The 20,868-nt window shown below is 31.6% G+C and overlaps 1 protein-coding gene across 1 annotated transcript in view; it reads right to left on the bottom strand.

Moving 5' to 3' along the window:
• Positions 1-3,867: 3,867 nt before the first annotated feature.
• LOC134245538 (uncharacterized) overlaps positions 3,868-20,868 on the bottom strand; it is a 39,863-nt gene continuing 22,862 nt past the window's right edge. The window contains 7 exon segments of the mRNA XM_062727819.1: positions 3,868-4,591; positions 4,767-4,975; positions 5,731-5,889; positions 9,845-9,913; positions 10,374-10,586; positions 13,321-13,430; positions 18,735-18,825. Coding sequence (XP_062583803.1) covers positions 4,456-4,591; positions 4,767-4,975; positions 5,731-5,889; positions 9,845-9,913; positions 10,374-10,586; positions 13,321-13,430; positions 18,735-18,825 — 987 coding nt within the window. The 3' untranslated portion in view covers positions 3,868-4,455.

Consider the following 20,868-nt stretch of genomic DNA (forward strand, 5'->3'; position numbering starts at 1 on the left):
TGATTAAAGAGACATATTGCACAGTCATAAATCCTTAAAAATGGAGTCATAGTACCATAGCAAACTTCTCTTGATTTGTGATACAACTTTTTCTCAAAATGCTTGAAAAACAGTCTTGCTGTTCTTCAGGTTTTATAGATTCTGTATACTGTGAAATTGCCCATTTTTGGGGGGATGTGGGGTGGCCGGGTTCAATTTAGAGGGTAAATGTAAAATTTCATATGTCCCACTGCTCCACACTTCCCAATTCAAAATTAAATCCTTCTACCTATTACCTAATCCTTTTTCATCAAACCTAAAAAAAAAAAACCTACAAAAATATGTGACCTCACAGTATTCCAGAAAAAAAATATCTAATACCATACAATTGCCCCAGTCTAACTCTAATGTATATCATTATTCCACCACCATATTCATGATGGTCATAAAAGAAAGCAGACAACCATCCCTTGTTTTCCCATTTAATATTCATCCATACCATTTTTTGCATTTTACACAGTAAACAACACAATGAAATAGACTAGGATATTGCTTGAAAGTAGAGATAAATATGGGTACATGTGTTAAATTCTTACTTCTTCACTGGAATCCTTTAACATCAAGCAAAAAGCAACAATTTTAACATTTTTAACACCAATGACATGTTTTGTGAATTATTAAACTGTTTCAAGTTTTCATGTAGTTTGCTTTTAATATACTAGTACATTACCTATCGTTTTCCTAAAGTTAAATATTTTTAGACAAAAAAAAGTTTTAGAAAACAAACATTACTGCTGCTTAGTTATATTGGGAAAATTTATGCAAATTATGTATTCAATTCTTTATTTTGATCTAATGATATATTAAGAATAATCTATTTCTATTTTGTCAATTGTAGATGTCAACTTATTTATCTTACATAAAAGGGGAGATCATTCTAACTGCAAAATAAACCAGAAGTCTCTGTCGAGACTGTAGCTCTACTGGTTTATACTTAAAACAAAGGAAGAGAAAAGTAGCAGTTGGGAAACTTTAAAACAGCAATAAATAGAAAAATGATCCTTGCCGCTCATCAAAATAAAAAGCGATGCACAGAATTATGTATTCTAGTATAGTCTACTTGTGTGTCAAGTTATACTGAAATTGGACCAAAACTGTACGAGGAGTAGCATTTTGAAAGAATTTCACAGAAATTTCTATTTTTAGTAACCATGGCAACACCGTTCATCGAAATCCAAAACCGATGCACAGAATTACGTATCTTAGTGTAGTCTACTTGTGTGCCAAGTTATATTGAAATCAAACCAAAACTGTAGGAGGAGTAGTGTTTTAAAGGAATTTCACAGAAATTTCTATTTTTAGTAACCATGGCAACATCGTTCTTTGAAATCAAAAACAGAACATTTTGATATCTGTCTGTGCTGTTTCCACAGATATTACACTGCTTGTTGTTTCAAGGGTGTACACTTAAGATATCTGCTTACAATGTATGTATAGACTTTCCCACTTACTTTTGTGTCGGAGGTACTTGTGTGATATTTACCTATTCAGCTTGTCCAGGTTTTCACTGATTGTTTAGTGAAAGTATACATTTGTGATATCTGCCTATGCTGTTTGTATGGATATCTGACTAACTCTTATGTTGTAGTTAACACACGAAATCTGCTAACGCTGCTTGTCCATATTTTACACCTATGTCGTTCTACGTCAAGGCAGCGTTATGTGACGTCACAATAGAGACGTTTGTTTTTACCTGTTGACTTTTGCAACTGTGATATAGGCATAACATTGTTGATAATCAATTACGTACAAAATTTACAAATAGGAAAATTTATTCAATATTAATCACAGTTTTATTTGATTTATGGAGTTCGTTAATATTAGAATTCTCTTCATTTGGTTGATAATTCATAGCAATTTCTATTGTGAAAAAATACCCCGATAATATGCTGATATAATAGTGCAAAAAAGAGATGAAATTCAGGAAAGAAAGCGGCTTAAATCAGGGGAAAATGTTTAATTTTATAATTACCATTAATCGATTTTCTGGAGAAAACTAAGAAAAAAATTAAGAAATGTACTTGTACGGGTGTATCTTTGCTTATTGATTTATATAGTACACGTAGATTTTATTGTATAAAGTCATTCCTAGGTTCTAATAGGCATTGGTTGTTGACAGGGAAATGGGGGGGGGGGAGAGAAACAGAATGAATGGAATGTAGAACAAAAATTATCTATTTAAATTGTTCCTAATCAAAACAAAATACTCGTTTTCCGCAAAATAGTTTTATATTCAGGTGTTTGTCAGTGCTTACTTACCCTTTTTAGTGCAGAAAGGTCAATATTTATGACACAAGAGTACAAAAATAAAAGGAAACGTCATATTTCTCGTTTATTTTATCATAAAGGTATACTTTTTTCTTTGTTGAAATAAAGAGACGAATCATTTCTTTCAAAAAATATGAATTACAAAATTTTCACACAAAGACTTTTTAAGATATTACCTGTTATGCATGACGGAATTGTAAAAAATACGACAAGAAAAATGGGGTAATACTTACATTGTGCTCCATTATAATTTTTCATGCAAGATGGATTTCAATGAATTTGCCTCCATTTTAAAGATATAAGTCATATAAATTAAATAAGTGTTGATTTTGAATATGATTTGACATTTTTGGTTCTTTTTAGCACATATTTGGGGTAGAACAATAATGACTGAAAATAATCTATTTTTAGCATTTCACACTGTTTTTGCGTGTGCTCATGTGTAAAAATACGCATATAAAGGTATTGTTTTTAATACCTAAAAATTAAGAGCAAGTGGTCAGGAAAGAAATGTCAAAGTTTTGAAAATTTCACACAAAGACTTTTTAGACATAGGTCCCCCCTTATATTGAAATCAGACCAAAACTGTAGGAGGAGTAGCATTTTGAAAGAATTTCACAGAAATTTCTATTTTCAGTAACCATGGCAACACCGCTCATCAAAATCAAAAACCGATGCACAGAATTATGTATCATAGTGTAGTCTACTTGTGTGCCAAGTTATAATAAAATCGGACCAAAACTGTAGGAGTAGCATTTTGAAAAATTGTTTACAGACACACAGACAGACAGACGGACGGACGCCAGACGCATTACTATCGCATAAGCTCTTCTGGTCTCTGACCAGTAGAGCTAAAATGACAGAATTGGAATTTGTCAGCATACAGTGTTGACAGCTTCCTTACAACACAATTTTAAATGGTCAGCCAAAAATGGAGAAAATCAATGGTTTAACATAATTTTAGATAAGGAATTACATGTACGCCTATTTAATTAACTAGCATTTCCCAAATTCCTCCTTTTTCTATAGTTCGAATAAGCTTTTCCAGTTTCTTGCATAATGTGCAATAAATGGCATCACTACATGTACATTCAACAAAAACAAGGTTCAACAAACTAAGTCAACAAAGCTAAAACATAGGTACAAGTCATTCTATACAAGTTTTGTTCATAATACAGCCATAAACCAAAAAGAAGTTTACCACCATTTTCTGACAAACTATAAAATTATTCATTTAACAATTAAATTTGCTTCAATTTGTATCTTTTCGAGGTTGTTAATCTTGATTAGAACATCAGCAAATTACATTGTCAAATATTTCGACGATGAAATTTAAAAATATATATACTGACATTTCATAGCACTATTCTAAAAATCATAAACAAAAATTCTTACAGGAAAGTATTGCCTGAGTATTTATATGACATAGAAATATATAGAATCTATCAGTAATAGGAAAAAAATATTGTTACTTGAAATGATCTTCCTATCATGAACATATCAAGGTCATCGAATTGAAGAATGTTAAAAAATCATTACCACAAAACCGTATTGCACTTTTCCATTTTTTTCTTTCTGTTTGTTTTTCATTTTGATTTGAACTACTCCATATGTACATAAAATATTCAACACATTTCAACTTAATGTTTTATAAATCCCTATTAAAAAATACTGATTAAAAAAAAAATACAAAATAATCTTTCATTTGCAAAGGAATGCAATTCACTACAATGCACTACATTGTAATAAAAAAATGCAATGCATTTCAAATACATGTACACAGACCTTTACTAAAAATATACACTATTTCAAATCAAATGATTTGTATGAGTTATCTGTCTTTTCCTGAATTTGCATTCAATAAGAATTCAATTTAGAAAGTATTTTATACTAGCATTTTCTACAATTCCATTTACTGACACACATCCAAAGATCATTCACATAAATAATTAAGTCATGATTAATTACAAATAAATGATAGACAGATCTTGTCCTTATAATGTTACCACTACACCGAAGTTCACAGAAGCACTGCTTACACATAAACTCATAGCTTCTAATGTCCAGAAATGTCAAACAGTTCATAATGAACTTAATATTATCAGCTGTAAAATGCCCATTGTTTTGCCCCTATATCTGTCTACATATTTACTGAAATCCATAGACTTCCACCACTTTACAGGTGAAATCCTCGTGAGAACACAGAGGGGGGTTATCAAACGTATCACAGTGTTCTGTCCGGCAGTGAAGGAGATTCTCGTCCAATTGAATAGCTTCACCATTTCTAAAAATAGAAATCAAAGTTTAAAAAAAATTAAATGTCTACCTAATCAACACTGTTTATTCAAATCAACAACTGATATCTTTCACATACATATCTATCCTTTACATTTCAGAATTGGTACAATTTCAAGTAAGTACTTCCAGTAAACTCATGTAGAATTGAGTCTCCGACTTACCCTCCCCCCACAGTAAGGATCTTGCTGTCCCCCGCGAGGAACATGTTGGCGGTGCTGGGGATATTTTCCTCTCGAAGCCCCACCCACTCATACTTCTTTTTCTCTGGGTAGAGCGTGAAGACGAAGGTCTCTCCCGTACCAAAGTAATACACATTCTTATTGCTCTTCTTTCTCTCTCTCCAGTACATTGAACAAAATGCTCCAAACACCTGAAAAAAAGTAACATTTTTAAAATGCATTCTTCAACCGAATATTCATTACATTTTGTTTACATATCATAAGCATTTGGTATTTATAAGGTGGACAAATTTTCACAAAGTCTGCATTATCTTTAAAAATTTTTTTTTTTTTTTCAGGAGCAGACTGTCTTGTGCGATCATGCAAAAATAAAGTTCTTCCAAATGAAGTATTTTCCGTTCTGAACAGATTTTAACTGTGTGGATTTACTTTATGTTAAAAGCTGTATGCTTTGTTAAGGAGTTAAAGCTGAACATGATTCGTAAAAAGAATGTGTCCGCCATTTTTGTTCTCGAGTCTCGCTCCTCTACAGACCCCTATAAATAGGGCAGAAATTATTCACTATTCAGTGTAATCAGTCAACACCGGTGTAGACGGACGTATGCTATACATGACTCGGTAGCAAGAATAATAACGTAATACTTCATCTAATGCAGGAAAGTAAGATACCAAATAAATTTACAATTATAGTTGAATAAGTCAGTGCAGTATACAAACAACACAGATAAACGTAACTGCAATAAAATATAAACAAAGGCAATGCAAGATGTGGGTCGCCATTCCACGCTGACACCCGTGACAATAAAGCAGTCAGGTGTAACGAAAGTGACGAGTATACCCTAGTATTGATGTATCGTAGATAATGCTATCGAAAATGGTGTATGCCTATTTACGAGTCATGTTCAGCTTTAATCATATACATGACTTTTGGGGCTTATATACATACCTCATCAGTGGTGGTCTTTATGAGGATCAGTGTGGGCTGGTGATTCTCGATTCGTGTGTACAGGGTCCTCAGGCTTGTCCCGTGTTCCTCAGAAGTGTATAACAGTTCAGGCTGACACACTGCACATCTAGCCGGCAGCCACGACCATATGGTGTACAACTAGAAAAAAAAATCAGAGTTTACAGTACATAAGCAACCAGGACCAGATTGTGTACAGCTAGAAAAATCAGAGTTTACAGTACATACGCAGCCACGACCATATGGAATACAGCTAGAAAAAATCAGAAATTAATATATTTGAAGTGTGTGCTCAAGAGACAATTTTTAATATTCTCTGCACTACATGCATGTATAAATTCAAAGAAAGTTTTTTGAAGCATTTCAATACAACGCAGCACTGTTAAGGCTTACTATGAAAAATCAACAGAAAATAGACGTGCAAAAAAAGTGAACTTTTTAAAACAGAATTTATTTTTATAAAACTGATTTATTATCAAATAACTTAAATACTTCTTGAAATAACATAGTGTAACCCACTCTGTACTGAACAAAGTTTGGTCCCATCAATGGACAGTCACGTGATAAATGTCAAGTAGGTCATTAACAAATTTCAATATTGCAAGGGCATACCCTAGTTGAAATTAAAAATTTAAGCTATGAATTGTTTCTATATACTTTGTATTTTCTGGAAAGTGCTGCTGCTTTAAATAGAATTAGTGTTTTATTAGTAAAAATTTCAAGTAAATAGGCTAATGTCGAAATATATTTGACCTTTACCAAGTATTTTGTGTACTTATAAAGTCACGCTTTCGATTTAAAGAAAGCAGCAGCACTTTTCAAGTTAGAATCCTTTATTTATTAGCAAAAAATGGTAAAGATCTATTGAGTGTATGCCCTTGCGTAAAGGCGAAGGCACCTCGATGTTAAACATGCCCAACCTGTACGCATAAACATGCTATGATTAATTAAATACACTCTCTCGATAATTATTGAGTAATTGCAATAAACAAACGTTTTATATTGGTATAAATAGTCTACCTGAAATCTGTAAGTAATATATTCTGTTTATTAATAGAATGTATTTTTTGCTGCTTAAATATTACTTTATCTGCCTCTCACAACACATGAAATACGTCATTTTTTCCAAAATGACGTCATGTCGACAAGTTCCTTGAGATCAGTGATTTGTTTAAAACCTGCTATGTGGGATTTAACCATCTACTTTTTTTTATAGCATTGAAAAGTTTCAATGTTGTTTATTATGCTAATACAGTTTAAAGTTGCAAATCATTTAATTTTCAGGTATTACATGTATGAGGAAAACTATTTTGTGTGATGTCACAGTTAACTTTTCCTGTATAAATTAGACCCCGCCCCCTTTTTTCAGCCTTAACAGTGCTGCGAATGTAATTCTTACTGCAGATTCAGACTAAAGCAATAAAAAAATAAACATAAATAGTTGGCATTTAGGATATAATGGAAGACACAATCAATAATTATGATTTATCAATTTCTATGATACATGTATAGACTTATTACTTATGGACACTTATTATACCCTTACCTAAGACTAATGTGGAATTTTTTAAATTTTTGGGGTCAATGTTCATGGGCATGCACAATAACTAGTTCATACTCCATAGGGACATATTGTCATACAAATAACTCAATTTCTTGTCATACAAATAACTTGATTTCACAGATGATTCAATGAATCAGTTAACTGTTTGTAGATAAAATAATCTTTGTGCAGACCTTAATCTGTGAGAAGGGTTACAATGAAATCCATCCCTCCGAGCAAATGTTATCCCATACTATTGTGGAGTTATTGAAGAATCTCTTTTTTCAGCAATTTTATTTATCTACACCTAAGGAATATTTTCTTCTTTTTTTTTTTAATGAAAATTATTTCTCTTAATCAATCCAAGGCTCTGAACTAGTTAGAACTGTTTTCCAGAGCTATCTGTACGAAAAAGCACATGAATTAAACTTTTTATGTATCACAGAAGGCTTATACACATTCTAGGAGCCTATGCTATTAATTTTAATGTACTACAAACATCAAATTATTAAAGATTTTCTTTGCTCTGTTTGCTTGTTTATATTTAGTCATGTTGTATGGCTTAAGGGTAGATCGTGTCTGTAATGCTAGTGTTACTGAATATCTAGGCTGATGGGCTTGGTAAGTACATAAGTTCTGTGAAATCCATAGTCATTTTTAAGTTTCTTCAAAATAGCTGGAGAACTGCTTCATAAATTCAAATATTAAATGTATATCTTATAATGACATTTTTTTTTTTTTTTTTTTCTTTTTCATTTTATTAAAATGAAAAAAATATGAGAAAATGACATTTTATCACAGTCTTTCAATTGAATAAAAAAATCTCTTCTTCTGAATTTCTAAGAATCAAGGTGTGTTATTATTGAAAAATAAATAATTGGAAGATTTTCCCACCTTTTTGCATGTTAGTTTCCTGCGGACTTTTTCAATTGTTTTATCATCGACAGTGTCGTCCTCATCAACAGATGAGACACTTATCGTCACACAGTGTTTGTGAAACAGCTTTTTAAAAGGCTTCTTAACTATTTTACCAAGCTTCAAAGGCATTTTCACAAAGAACAAACAGCAGATAATGTAATTTTGGTAACAAAAAAAACAAAACAAAAAAAACACTAGGTCCAATGTCAGAGTTATGTCCCTTTACAAAGAATCTAGTTGTTTTCTTTGTCTCTTGCTACCAGTGAAGATGTATACCAAACACTTGTCTGTAGATACGCGATCACTCTGTGGAGCTGATGCATGGCTTCAGCATTGTGGTTAAACAGAGGTTCCCTTTCCTTCATTAAATCACACTTCCTTAAAATAGTAACTGAGACTCCCCGAAATATGTTTTTTTAAATGTTCCAAATAAACTATAGAAGAGAAAACTAAATATACTACCGGTACTATAAAATCGAAAACTAACAGTACACACACTTCTCTCTCTCTCCAGTGAAATACAACTGCAGAGTAATGCTATAGAACAAATACCCCACCAATCGGAGAAGCTCTCCCAATCAGGGGCCTTACTTGGGGGTTTCAATTTCCTGCTTCTGAAAACAATCATCTTCCTCATAGTCCACAAAGGGAATTTCAAGATAGAAAATTTCTGTAAAATTTAGTGTGTTTCAGCAAATAAAAATTCTCAGAATTTTAAGTCTACATTTACAATATTCCTTTACAGGCCCCTTTTTGATGATCTACGTCTGATCTACATATGATCTACGTATATATTACAACACTTGCTCCAAATTCTACCCAGGACCAAGACCTGTCAAGTGCTGATCAGTCATTTAGCACATAACATTACAAGTCTCTCAACAACCCAATATCAGTAGTCATATTCCAAATAACAAACACGGACAATGTTATGTCTGTATTTGCCCTCAACCTGTCCATATAGGAATGTACAGTCTGGCTATATATATCCCAGTTTCCAGTGTCTTCTTACTTGTACAAAACAAGACTGTTTTTTTTTTTATTTTTGCATCATTTCTTGGGGTAAAAGAAATGAAATACTTTAACCAATTTGAGAAATAAGATCATTAACAAAAGGCCTAATTTTACTTTTTCTTTCATAGAGAACAAATATTATTAATAATATAATTTACAACAATGAACAATATAGTAACACAATATTTCTCTCAAAGAAAATCTTTAAAATACGCTTGAATTATATGTTGTATATTTGTAGCAATTATGAATCAAATAAATAGAGTTTTAAACATCTCCAAACTTAATGTTTAAACTCTGGACTACACCAAGGCTGCAAAAGTCATTGCTTGCCTAACCCCCCTCCCCCTTTCCCACTCCAACCCAATATAACAAAAAATGTCAAAATTAACAATGAAGGCAGAGAACACGGATTCAAATTCTAAATGAAAACAACATTACTTTATGTATCTACAAAAGATATCCTCCCAAATCAAAGCTAAACAGGAATTTAACAAAAGTTCTTGAATGCATAGCAGCTGGAAACAATTTACTGTAACACAAACAAGCAATGAGGAAAAACATTTTTCTCCTTAAAGCTGATGTGTTGGGTTGACAATTTTTTTTTTCATGCTCACTTACATCCTCCAATAGAACAACCAGGCTTTCCACAGTGGGGAAAATGAGCAAGCCCAGAGACCTACTGCGAGTCTTCCGAGAAAAAAAGCAAAGATTGATCAACAAACAGGGCTCTCCATAATGAAATCATGGGACAGAGGTTGCAATTTTTTTTTAATTTTAATTTTTGGTAAAAAGCTTAAATGTATTCTTCGAGCTTCTTCATTTTATAACTATATGTAGACTGTTTTAGAAATTTATTAGTACGATTCTCTGTTATCCTTGACCTTTCAGTAAGACATGCCATACGGCTCATATGGCAAAGAGGTGGGGCTTAAAGTCATCTCATCGTTGTCAAAAACAATTTAAATTTGCTGATGTTTTAAATTTCTTAACCAGTAAGGATTTGAGAGACGCTAATTATGTAGCTTTGAGAATATCATGCCTCACTGCAAGTCCAAGGATGACAGAATATTGTACTAATGGTGTGTATTGCTCAAAAAATGGATAAAAAATTCTAGAAAATAAATATTGGACTTGCTTTGAATCTTACCATCTCATTACTGGTGATAATGCTGGACTGAGCTTGATCAAATACGATGCGACCACTGAAGGAATGGGAGTGGGGGACTCCATTGAAGGAATGTGTGGAGGCAGACTTCTGTATCTCCTGCTGGATATGGTGCTGGCTGCTAACCGTCATCTCATGACGAAGCTGTAACTTCTTAATTTCCTTCTTCTTCAAGCCTCTGATCCTGAAGCCCCTCTGATAATAAAACAGATAAATGTCAGACAATAAAGATGGACCATACCTATCTGAAAACTATCTGATGTGTTATAATTGGTTCAGTTTTATTCTCCCTTGAGAAGCAAATTTTCTTTAAAAATGTTTACAAAGGACAAAGCTTTTCTTGTGTGAAGTATTCATACATGAAATAAGTCATTATCAACATAAAAGCAAAAGTTGGAAAATGTGAAAAGTTCCGTCAAATAAGAGGTCAAGGTCAAATATGACATTGACAATCACCAAATTTATATATGTAACTTGAATTACCTAGGTATACCTTTATTTAACTACAGTTAATTCTCGATAAACCGCCACCTTTTGTAATTTAGAAATCATGGCGGTATAACGAATTTGGCGATGAATCGAATTTCCCATCTTTTTAGAAAACAAGAAGTGGAGTTACCGTTCTTAGAAATACCATTCAAGCGTTTCTATTCTTATAATAAAATGTACATGTATAAAGACATATTTTTGATTGAAAATACTTCCAGTATTTTTTTATGTACAATTTCACTAAAACAAACTGTGCAGTAATGAAATAAAGACAAGTCATGTGTATTTAATATTATGTAAATCTGCACGTCTGATATTAAAAAAAAAACAAGCAGGGTCGATCGTCGTGATTTATTGCTGAAAGTACGTAAAATGAATTCTTGAATAAATTCATCGTTTATGGCATCATTGTTAATGAAACGTTCACAATTCATGCCGTATAATTATTTTTTCAGCAAACTTTGCATTAATTAAAGCAGACATCATCAAAATAATATCGTTATCCGCGCACTATAACAACGACCGCTTTCATGGCGAAGCCATGACTAAATGATTTTTATTAAACAAAAAACAAAATTATTATAACAGTTCATGTTAAAATTATTATTTATTTTATTCTTGTTTAATTACTAAATTGCATGTACCTTGTCTGCCATTGCATGCTTTAAAACAGGGATAGCGTCAACTAATTAGCCGTGCTTCACTGACCGTTTGAATCTGTGGCGGTATATCGAGATAATTGACACTTAAAAATGGACGTTTGTTTTGAAAACAGGGTGGCGGATGGCGGAATTATCGCCATTCGATTCATTGACTGTACAGTCAATTCTCGAATTATCGCCATTCGATTCATCGCCATTTTCGCAATACCGCCATGATTTCCCCAGAACGTTTTTCCTGCTATATAAAATTCTCTTTATAGCGCCAAATTCACATACCGCCATCCGCCACCCTGTTTTCAAAACAAACGTCCATTTTTAAGTGTCAATTATCTCGATATACCGCCACAGATTCAAACGGTCAGTGAAGCACGGCTAATTAGTTGACGCTATCCCTGTTTTAAAGCATGCAATGGCAGACAAGGTACATACAATTTAGTAATTAAACAAGAATAAAATAAATAATAATTTTAACATGAACTGTTATAATAATTTTGTTTTTTGTTTAATAAAAATCATTTAGTCACGGCTTTGCCATGAAAGCGGTCGTTGTTATAGTGCGCGGATAACGATATTATTTTGATGATGTCTGCTTTAATTAATGCAAAGTTTGCTGAAAAAATAATTATACGGCATGAATTGTGAACGTTTCATTTACAATGATGCCATAAACAATGAATTTATTCAAGAATTCATTTTACGTACTTTCGGCAATAAAAAAAAGCACCCAGCTTGTTTTTTTTTTAATATACACGTGATTTACATAATATTAAATACACATGACTTGTCTTTATTTCATTACTGCACAATTTGTTTTAGTGAAATTGTACATAAAAAAATACTGGAAGTATTTTCAATCAAAAATAGGTCTTTATACATGTACATTTTATTATAAGAATAGAAACGCTTGAATGGTTTTTAAAGTAATCCACTTCTTGTTTTCTAAAAAGATGGGAAATTCGATTCATCGCCAAATTCGTTATACCGCCATGATTTCTAAATTACAAAAGGTGGCGGTTTATCGAGAATTAACTGTACTTGAATTGGCTTTATTATTAAGCTATTAAATCACACATATTTCTTAAATTAGCACTTTCTTTCAAAGTGTACCAAAAATAGCACTTTGATACAGTGATAATTTTCAACTTTGAACTGATCTGAATACACTTCATGAAATTCTAACAGATTTTTTGAGATTAAACAATTACTTATTAAATGAAATAACAAAGAAGACCAGCAATGGTTAACATGGTTAATATGAAATAATTATACTTATCCATGCTCCATTGCACACAAGGAGGTGTACAATTACTTAAACAATGGAAATACATATTTTCCTTAAAAGCATTCAAATGCAGCAATGCTTAGTCCATCAATGCTCTACATTGCTATTTGAAAACTCCCTAGTAAAAATACTAGTAGTGACATATAAATTTTTGTTCATTTAAATAAAAGGCAAAATTTTGAAAACTTAGCTGAATAAATTAGGCTTTTTCAAGAGCCAAATAAAGCTACAGTAGGTTATTCAAACTACATAGCTAAGTACTGTGATTTTTGTACCTGAATGCTGAATTTATATGGAATTTGATGAATTTATTTTAAAGTTGTTTTTTTTAATATTAAATGGCAAATGGCAATGCAGAATGAGGAATTAGAAGAGTCAAGGTCACACAGTCAAAAGGTCAATGACAGAGACTCATGACACAACTAGACTGCTCTTACCAATCTTTGTATGAAGCTTGATAAAATATATAATTATATAATATGTTTATATTTACTACCTTCAGCAGTTTCTCTACAGGGAACGGCATATTGGTACAAAATTGTCGAATTCTTTCAGACACAGTGAAAGTATCTGTAATTACCCCATGGTGGTGCTGTTTAGCTGAAACTGAAATCAAAAGAGAACCACTCAGTTATTACTGTTCTAGTTTTCCCCCCTTTCATCATGTTCACTGTAAAAACAGCTCATCTTTTTGTAGATTAAAACAACTCACCTACAATAATAATCTTATCATTAATACAATTCATATAATGATTACTTGAATTCTTTTAGTGGACTTTTGAAGAAAAACCTGATCATGTAGAACATAGAGGCGATTAAAGGGACATTAGGAAATCATTTTAAAAATGGGTGGGAAAGGAAAAGGCAAAGAAAAACAATAAAAAAAACGAAAAAAGAAAAATAGTGAAGATACGAGCATAACAACAGATAATGAACAATTAGATCAATCAGATTATGACTCATTACCTTTGAGTGAAGTTATTGGGCAGGCCGAAAGAGTCCTATATGGAGACAGTGCTAAAATATCACCCCCAGGCCCAGCCACATCCACCCCTACCGGAAATTTTGATCACGTTTTTAGGGAATCAAATGACAAAATAGTGAAGCAAATCAGAGATACTAATAGAAAACTAGACACTGCGATCAAAAAGTTGACTAAGCTTGATTCAATCGAACAAACGCTATTTTCTCTAGATTCAAGACTATCACAGGTTGAAACGAAGGTGTAAATTATTGAAAATAGGGCTAGTGTAGCAGACAAAAAATTGTTAAATGTAGAAGAAAAAACTACGGAAGTAGAAAGATGTGCTAGTTTCGTATCCAATAAAGTAGACGATTTTCAGAAGGTACTACAATATGTTACAAGCTGAAAAAATCCAAAAAGAACTATTTGATGAAGTAAGAAGAGACGTGAAACAATTACAAACTGAAAAAGAAGATATAGGACAGCTTAAAGACACAGTGGTGGACCTTCAGTGGCGTTCCATGAAATACAATTTAGTGTTCACTGGTTTAGCTGGAGAATCGAAAGATGAAGATACCGAGACTAACTACGAGAATTCATCTATTATGAATTAGGGATTGACTGGAGGCTGGAATTTGGTAATGTTCACCGTTTCGGGAGGTTTCAACAGAATAAAAACAGACCAATTGTGGCAAAATTTCTATACGAAAGTGAACGAGTCAGTGTTTTGGAAAGGGCGTACAGATTAAAAGGATCGGGATATGGTATCTATGAACAATTCCCCAGCGCAACGTAGAAAACAAATTTACCCAATCGTGAAGCAACTACGAAACCAAGGACATTGAACAAAGCTTGTTAAAGATCGGCTATATGTAAATGGTAAACCATACAGAACCGACAATAATGTCAACTTTGGGCAAGCACAGCTAAAGGGGTGGCAGTCTACGCAACTACAACAAAGAAACGCAGTCGTACGACCTACTGACACAAACGTTCAGCCACTGGACAGGGAATGTTAACAAAGGTTTAAAAACTAAGTTGGACGATCTTGAATTTGTTGATATCATAAAAGCGTATGATATAATCATTTTGTTAGAATGTTGGATAACAAATAATGATCATTTGGAATTACAATGTTATGATAGTTACATTTTTCCAAGAACAAGTGGAAAAGGAGGTGGTGTTGTAATTTTTGTTAAAAGCATTTTGGATATAAAAATATCAGTAGTTGATCCATTTTGTAACTCTGTGGTGTGGCTACAAGTTGAAAATAAGTTGAACGTGCATTGTAAACCAGTCTTTATTGCTGCATGTTACATACCGCCAGAAAACAGTGTGTTCTATAAAAAAGAAAATGTTGATTTTTTTCAATATCTTGAAGAATCTTATTCTGATTTTTATAACAAAGGCTGCGTATATGTCACAGGCGATTTTAATGCTAGATGTGGAAATCTAGAAGATTTTATTCTTAACGATGTATTGGAAGAATCGTTAGCGAATAACATACAGTTTTTGGTAAACTACGACACTAAGCGTGCAAACGAAACTGGTAGATTTAGTATGGATAAAGGAATTAATAATTTTGGTAAAAAATTGATAAATTTGTGTCAAACTACAGGATTACGCATTGCTAATGGTAGAAAGGAAAATGATTGTAATGGCAATATTACTTTTTTAATGCAAACGGTACAAGCACTATAGATTATTTATTGACGGACATGAATACATTAGATACTTTTTTTAATTTCCAAACGGGGAAATTTAATACTTTTTCTGACCATGCACCTCTTACTTTTGTCATAAAAACTAATTTCTTAAATACAAGTGTCGAGTATACTGAAAATACCAAAATAGGCAATGAATATGAATCTAGGATTTCATGTAAATCAGTCAAATGGAAAGAAGGTTCTGATCTTGATGCTATTAGTACAATAAGAGAAATTCAGGATGTTTTTCTTTCATATGTCGATAAATCATTCAATACACAAGAGGAGATAGATATTTCTGTGGAGAATTTCAGTAAGACATTGTGTGATATCATGACACCTTTTTGTAAAGTCACTGGAGGTCTTGTACAAACAGATCAGAAAATAAGTAATGATAAACCCTGGTTTAAAATGACATCTGTAAGTCTAAATATAAAGACTATACAGAAAGTCTGCACGTATATTTAATACTAATAAATGTTCTGTGAACAGAAACTCACTTTGTGATAAGAGACGTGATTTTAAAAAAAACTGCAAATAAATATAGGCACATCTATGAAAGATACCAGGGAAATAACATGGAATATTTAAGAAAGCATAACCCAAGACAATTTTTTAAGTTATTTAAGAATAAGAAAAAACTAGATAATGATATAACAGCAGAGCAATTTTTTGAACATTTTAAGAGTGTTTTTGAGAACAAGAACGAATCTAACGTTACTGACGACGGTGTTGAACACCACTCAGCTTCGTGTTATGAGGAACTAGATACGTGTATATCAGAATTAGAAGTCGAGAGAGCAATTTTGAAACTCAAATGTAACAAGAGTAACGCAGATGATGGTGTAATTAATGAATTTTTTATTAAATGTAAAGAAGTTATGATTCCTATTCTATGTAAATTATTTAACAATATTTTTGATTCTGGTATGTATCCAGATAGCTGGTCAAAGGGATGTATTGTACCAATTTTCAAAAAGGGCGGATTACAGGACCCAAATAATTACAGAGGCATAACTTTGGTTAGCTGTCTAGCGAATCTATTTACGTGTATTTTGAATAATAGATTGTTAGAATGGGACCAAAAATATAATATTATTACAGACGCTCAGTTTGGTTTTAAGCCAGGTGCAAGTACAATTGACGCTATTTTTATTTTACAAAGTTTAATTAACAAGACATTGAGAAACAAAAAGAGATTATATTGTTGCTTTGTAGATTATTCAAAAGCTTTTCATTTAATTAACAGATCCAAGTTATGGTACAAGATACAAACAGAGGGTATACAAGGAAAAATGTTATGTATTATTAAGTCGTTATATAAGAATGTTAGAGCCTGTATAAAACACCAAGGTACATTGACTGATACATTTCGTATATCTGCGGGTGTTCTGCAGGGAGAAATATTATCGCCTGTACTATTTTCCATGTATCTAAATGATTTTGAACGACATTTTATTGAAAATAATTGTGCCTCAGTTGAACTTCAAATGATTAATTTGTTTCTAATAATGTACGCAGATGATACAGTCTTAATAGCGGAATCAGTTGAAAGTTTACAAGAAATGTTAAACACTCTGTATAGCTATACAAAAGAATGGAATTTAACTGTAAATGTACAAAAAACGAAAATTGTAGTTTTTAGAAATGGAAAGTATGTAAGAGATGAAGAAAAATGGACATATAATGGTAAAAATTTGGAAGTTGTAAATCAATTTAATTATTTAGGATTATTATTTAACTATAATGGGAAATTCTTATCTACACAGAAGCAGTGTGCAACACAAGGTAACAAGGCATTGTTTAGTATTTATAGTAAGATGAAAGATTTAAATTTCAATGTTGAGACTCAGATCAATGTTTTTGATACTTATGTTAAAAGTGTGTTATGCTATGGAGCTGAAATTTGGGGTTTTCACAAAGGTCCAGATGTTGAAAGAGTACATATTAATTTTTGTAAAAGAATACTTGGTGTAAGAAAAAATACCTGTAATAGTGCTGTTTATTATGAGTTAGGTAGAATACCACTAGATATATACAGAAAGCTCAGAATATTAAAATATTGGTTAAAATTAAGAAAAAGTAATAATTGTATTTTGAGTGCATGTTATCAAGATTTATGGTAGAGAATAAAGATCCCTGGGTTATGAGTATAAAAAATGAAATGTACACTCTAGGTTTAGCTGACTTGTTTCATAGTAATCAAAAAGATAGCATTTTATTAGACATAATATACAATAGAATGTGTGACGTTTTTAAACAGAAGGCTATATCTGATATATGTAAGTCACCAAAATGTATGTTTATAAGCATTTAGTTGATTATTTTTGTTTACAAGGTTATTTAAAGAAACCCATCCATGTAAAATATAGAAAAGCAATTTCATGTCTCAGACTTTCAGCACATAATTTAAAGATTGAAACTGGAAGATACGAGAACTTAATAAGGAGTGATAGGAAATGTGTTCTGTGTAATTTAAATGATATTGAAGACGAATTTCATTTTTTATTCATTTGTCCAGTTTTTCACGATTTAAGAAACAAGTTCATCAAACATTACTACTCCCGAAGACCAAGTGTCTTCAAGTTAATACAATTATTCTGTAGTACAAATACGAAAGATGTAAATCAGTTAGGGAAATATATATATCATGCTAATAAATTACGAATGGAATGTTTAAATCAATTAGCTATATAATAAAATGTATGTATTACTAGTTGGTAAGTTTATAACATGTTATTGTACTGTGTATGTAATTGATAAATACAATGTTGTACTTATGATGCTTATGGGATGTACGTCCCACGGAATAAAGAACTGAACTGAACTAAAAAAAAAAATGTATATACAATTAAGAAATCAATAAAACATTAATTATACCAGTCAACAGGGGGAAAGGGGAGGCTACTGTCAGGAGTATACTAAACATTGTTCTGTTACTCTGAGACTCTGGATCATTAACTTTGCTTACTTATTATGTTAATGAGTATGGCTAGAATAATTACTTACTTCAGTAAATTGAGTTTAATGAGATTAGTTAATTACCTTAGTAATTTGTAAATGAGTATGGCTTGAGCAGTTACCTATTTGAGTATTTTGTAAATGAGTATAGCTAGAACAATTACTTACCCCAGTAAATTGAGTTTAATGGGAACACTTAATTAAATGAGTATGGCTTGAACAGTTACTTACATGTATCTGAGTATTTTGTAAATGAGTATAGCTAGAACAATTACTTACCTGAGTATTTTGTAAATAAGATTAGTATAGCTAGCACAATTCTGTATAGCACTTTCACTCCTTCAACTAAATAGCAGTCCAGAATTCTCACCTGTAAAGTAAACCCCAAAATTCAACATTATAGCTGAGGTTCTTTTCAAATGAAAACTTTAACAAATGTCTAGTGTCTTGATCAACATGTTAAAAAGAGTGTGCTTTTTAAGAAAAAAAGGTTGTTACTGCTTTATGTGGGATAAACTGTGTCATGAAGGCTTGAATCTAATGGATATTTACTCAAAAAAGGTTTCACTGATTTATTGCTAATAGATTAAATCTTATCGTATAGCACAGATCTTTTCTTGATAAAACACCAATAAATGACCAATTTTGTTTACTTTTAAAATGAATAACACATGGTTGTGTCAGTGTCTCCATTCTATTATCTATTGCAGTCAATGACCGATTGTAATATAGGTATAGGGGAGGAGTTATCTCTCCTGACGATACTCTTCAATCCTCATGATTTATGTGTCAACACACACATATCAGATCTTGATATTGCTAAATCTCATACTATGAAATTATTTAACACACATACAGATACATCTATTTTTTATATTAAAAGTACTTTTAACCCCTTATGTGGTACTTTTCATTAGTAAATTTAAATCCTTTATTTATTTTACAAAGATTTTTTTTATTTTGCATTTCTGTTCAATGTATAATGATTTAAAAAAAAAATAAAATAAGCCTTTGAAACTGAAACACTCTTTGCCATTTTTAACTTTCTGTTTATAAATACAAATATATACAATCTACCTTACAACTCAAAAGAAAATAATGTAGCCCCAAATTTAGACAAGGCAATTCAGATATTAAGGTCATACGCAACGTAGTTTGAACTTTATTGGGTTCTTCCCTGGAGTTGAAGAGTTCCACTAAATAAAGGACCTGTGTGCAGTACTTTTAATGTCTATATATGGATTTGAACACTTCTTTTAAAACATTAAATTTTGATGGAAAAAAACACAGGCACTTGTTTCAGGAATAAATTTTAACCCCTAGTATAATAAGTATTATACTATGGGTCAAACATTTATTACAGAAACAAGTGCCTGTGGAAAAAAATCAGGAAATAATTAATGTTTTGTAATTCTTATATATTTTTCTTTGAATAATGCAAAAATTTTCATTATTTGATATCTTCCAAAAACCTCTGGTAATGCCTACTGAGTTTTTGTCTATGAACATCTGATAGCACAATAATCTTAAATTAAGAATATCTTGAAAAATTATCAGTAGGTAAGGTACCTTGTGTATGTCTTAAAAAAGATACTTGAGTCTTGCATCATTATTATTATGATAAAAATATATGATTAATATTTGTCCTTCACAATACTGGATAAAGCTGGTAAAAACTTTCTACTTCAACACATATATGCAGCAGCGTATCAGTATAAATCTGAGGTCAGGCCTGATAACAAAAATAAAAGACTATCCTAAAGTACGCAGAATGGTACAAAGGGGTACCAATACCGCATAATCACACGAAGGTGAGATATATATTTCAAAATCCTTGATTTTTTATCTCAGTTTATAAATGATATCATTGATTCATTATTGTTCAGGCATTTGTTACATAAGATTTCAGTTTCATTTTTTTTTTAAATTAAGAAGCTGGATTTTAGACAAAAAGTGTAATATTTTAAATATTAAATTTAAAGAATTTTTTAAATTGTATTATTTTCATAAGTCACCTACAGATAATTTAATTTGTTGATATATTTCATACACAGGTGAACATATTTCCTGTTTAGAAATTCCCATTTTTTTTCATCTAAAATTAATGGGTACAATTAATACACCTAAAGCTATATGTCAGTTACTGCGATATTTACTACAGGGAAATATAAACAGTCATGTGATTATAAAACTGTCATAAAAGTTAATGAACCCATTCTAAGCGTTAGAACAAGAACGGTGTACATATGTGTGAATAGGTGCATTCCTACATTGTTAACTGTACACAAAATAAATGCATTTTTTTAAATAAGCAACATTTATAAAGTATTCATTCTTAGAATTTCAGTCATTCTTATATAAATTGATTTCTAGCATAAAAGCATTTCCAACAGAGAAATGAGAAACTCATTTT

This window comes from Saccostrea cucullata, unplaced genomic scaffold (assembly GCF_032062105.1).
Source record: "Saccostrea cucullata isolate Sc308-1 unplaced genomic scaffold, CSIRO_AGI_Scuc_v1 ctg71, whole genome shotgun sequence".
Taxonomy (NCBI): Eukaryota; Metazoa; Mollusca; class Bivalvia; order Ostreida; family Ostreidae; genus Saccostrea; species Saccostrea cuccullata.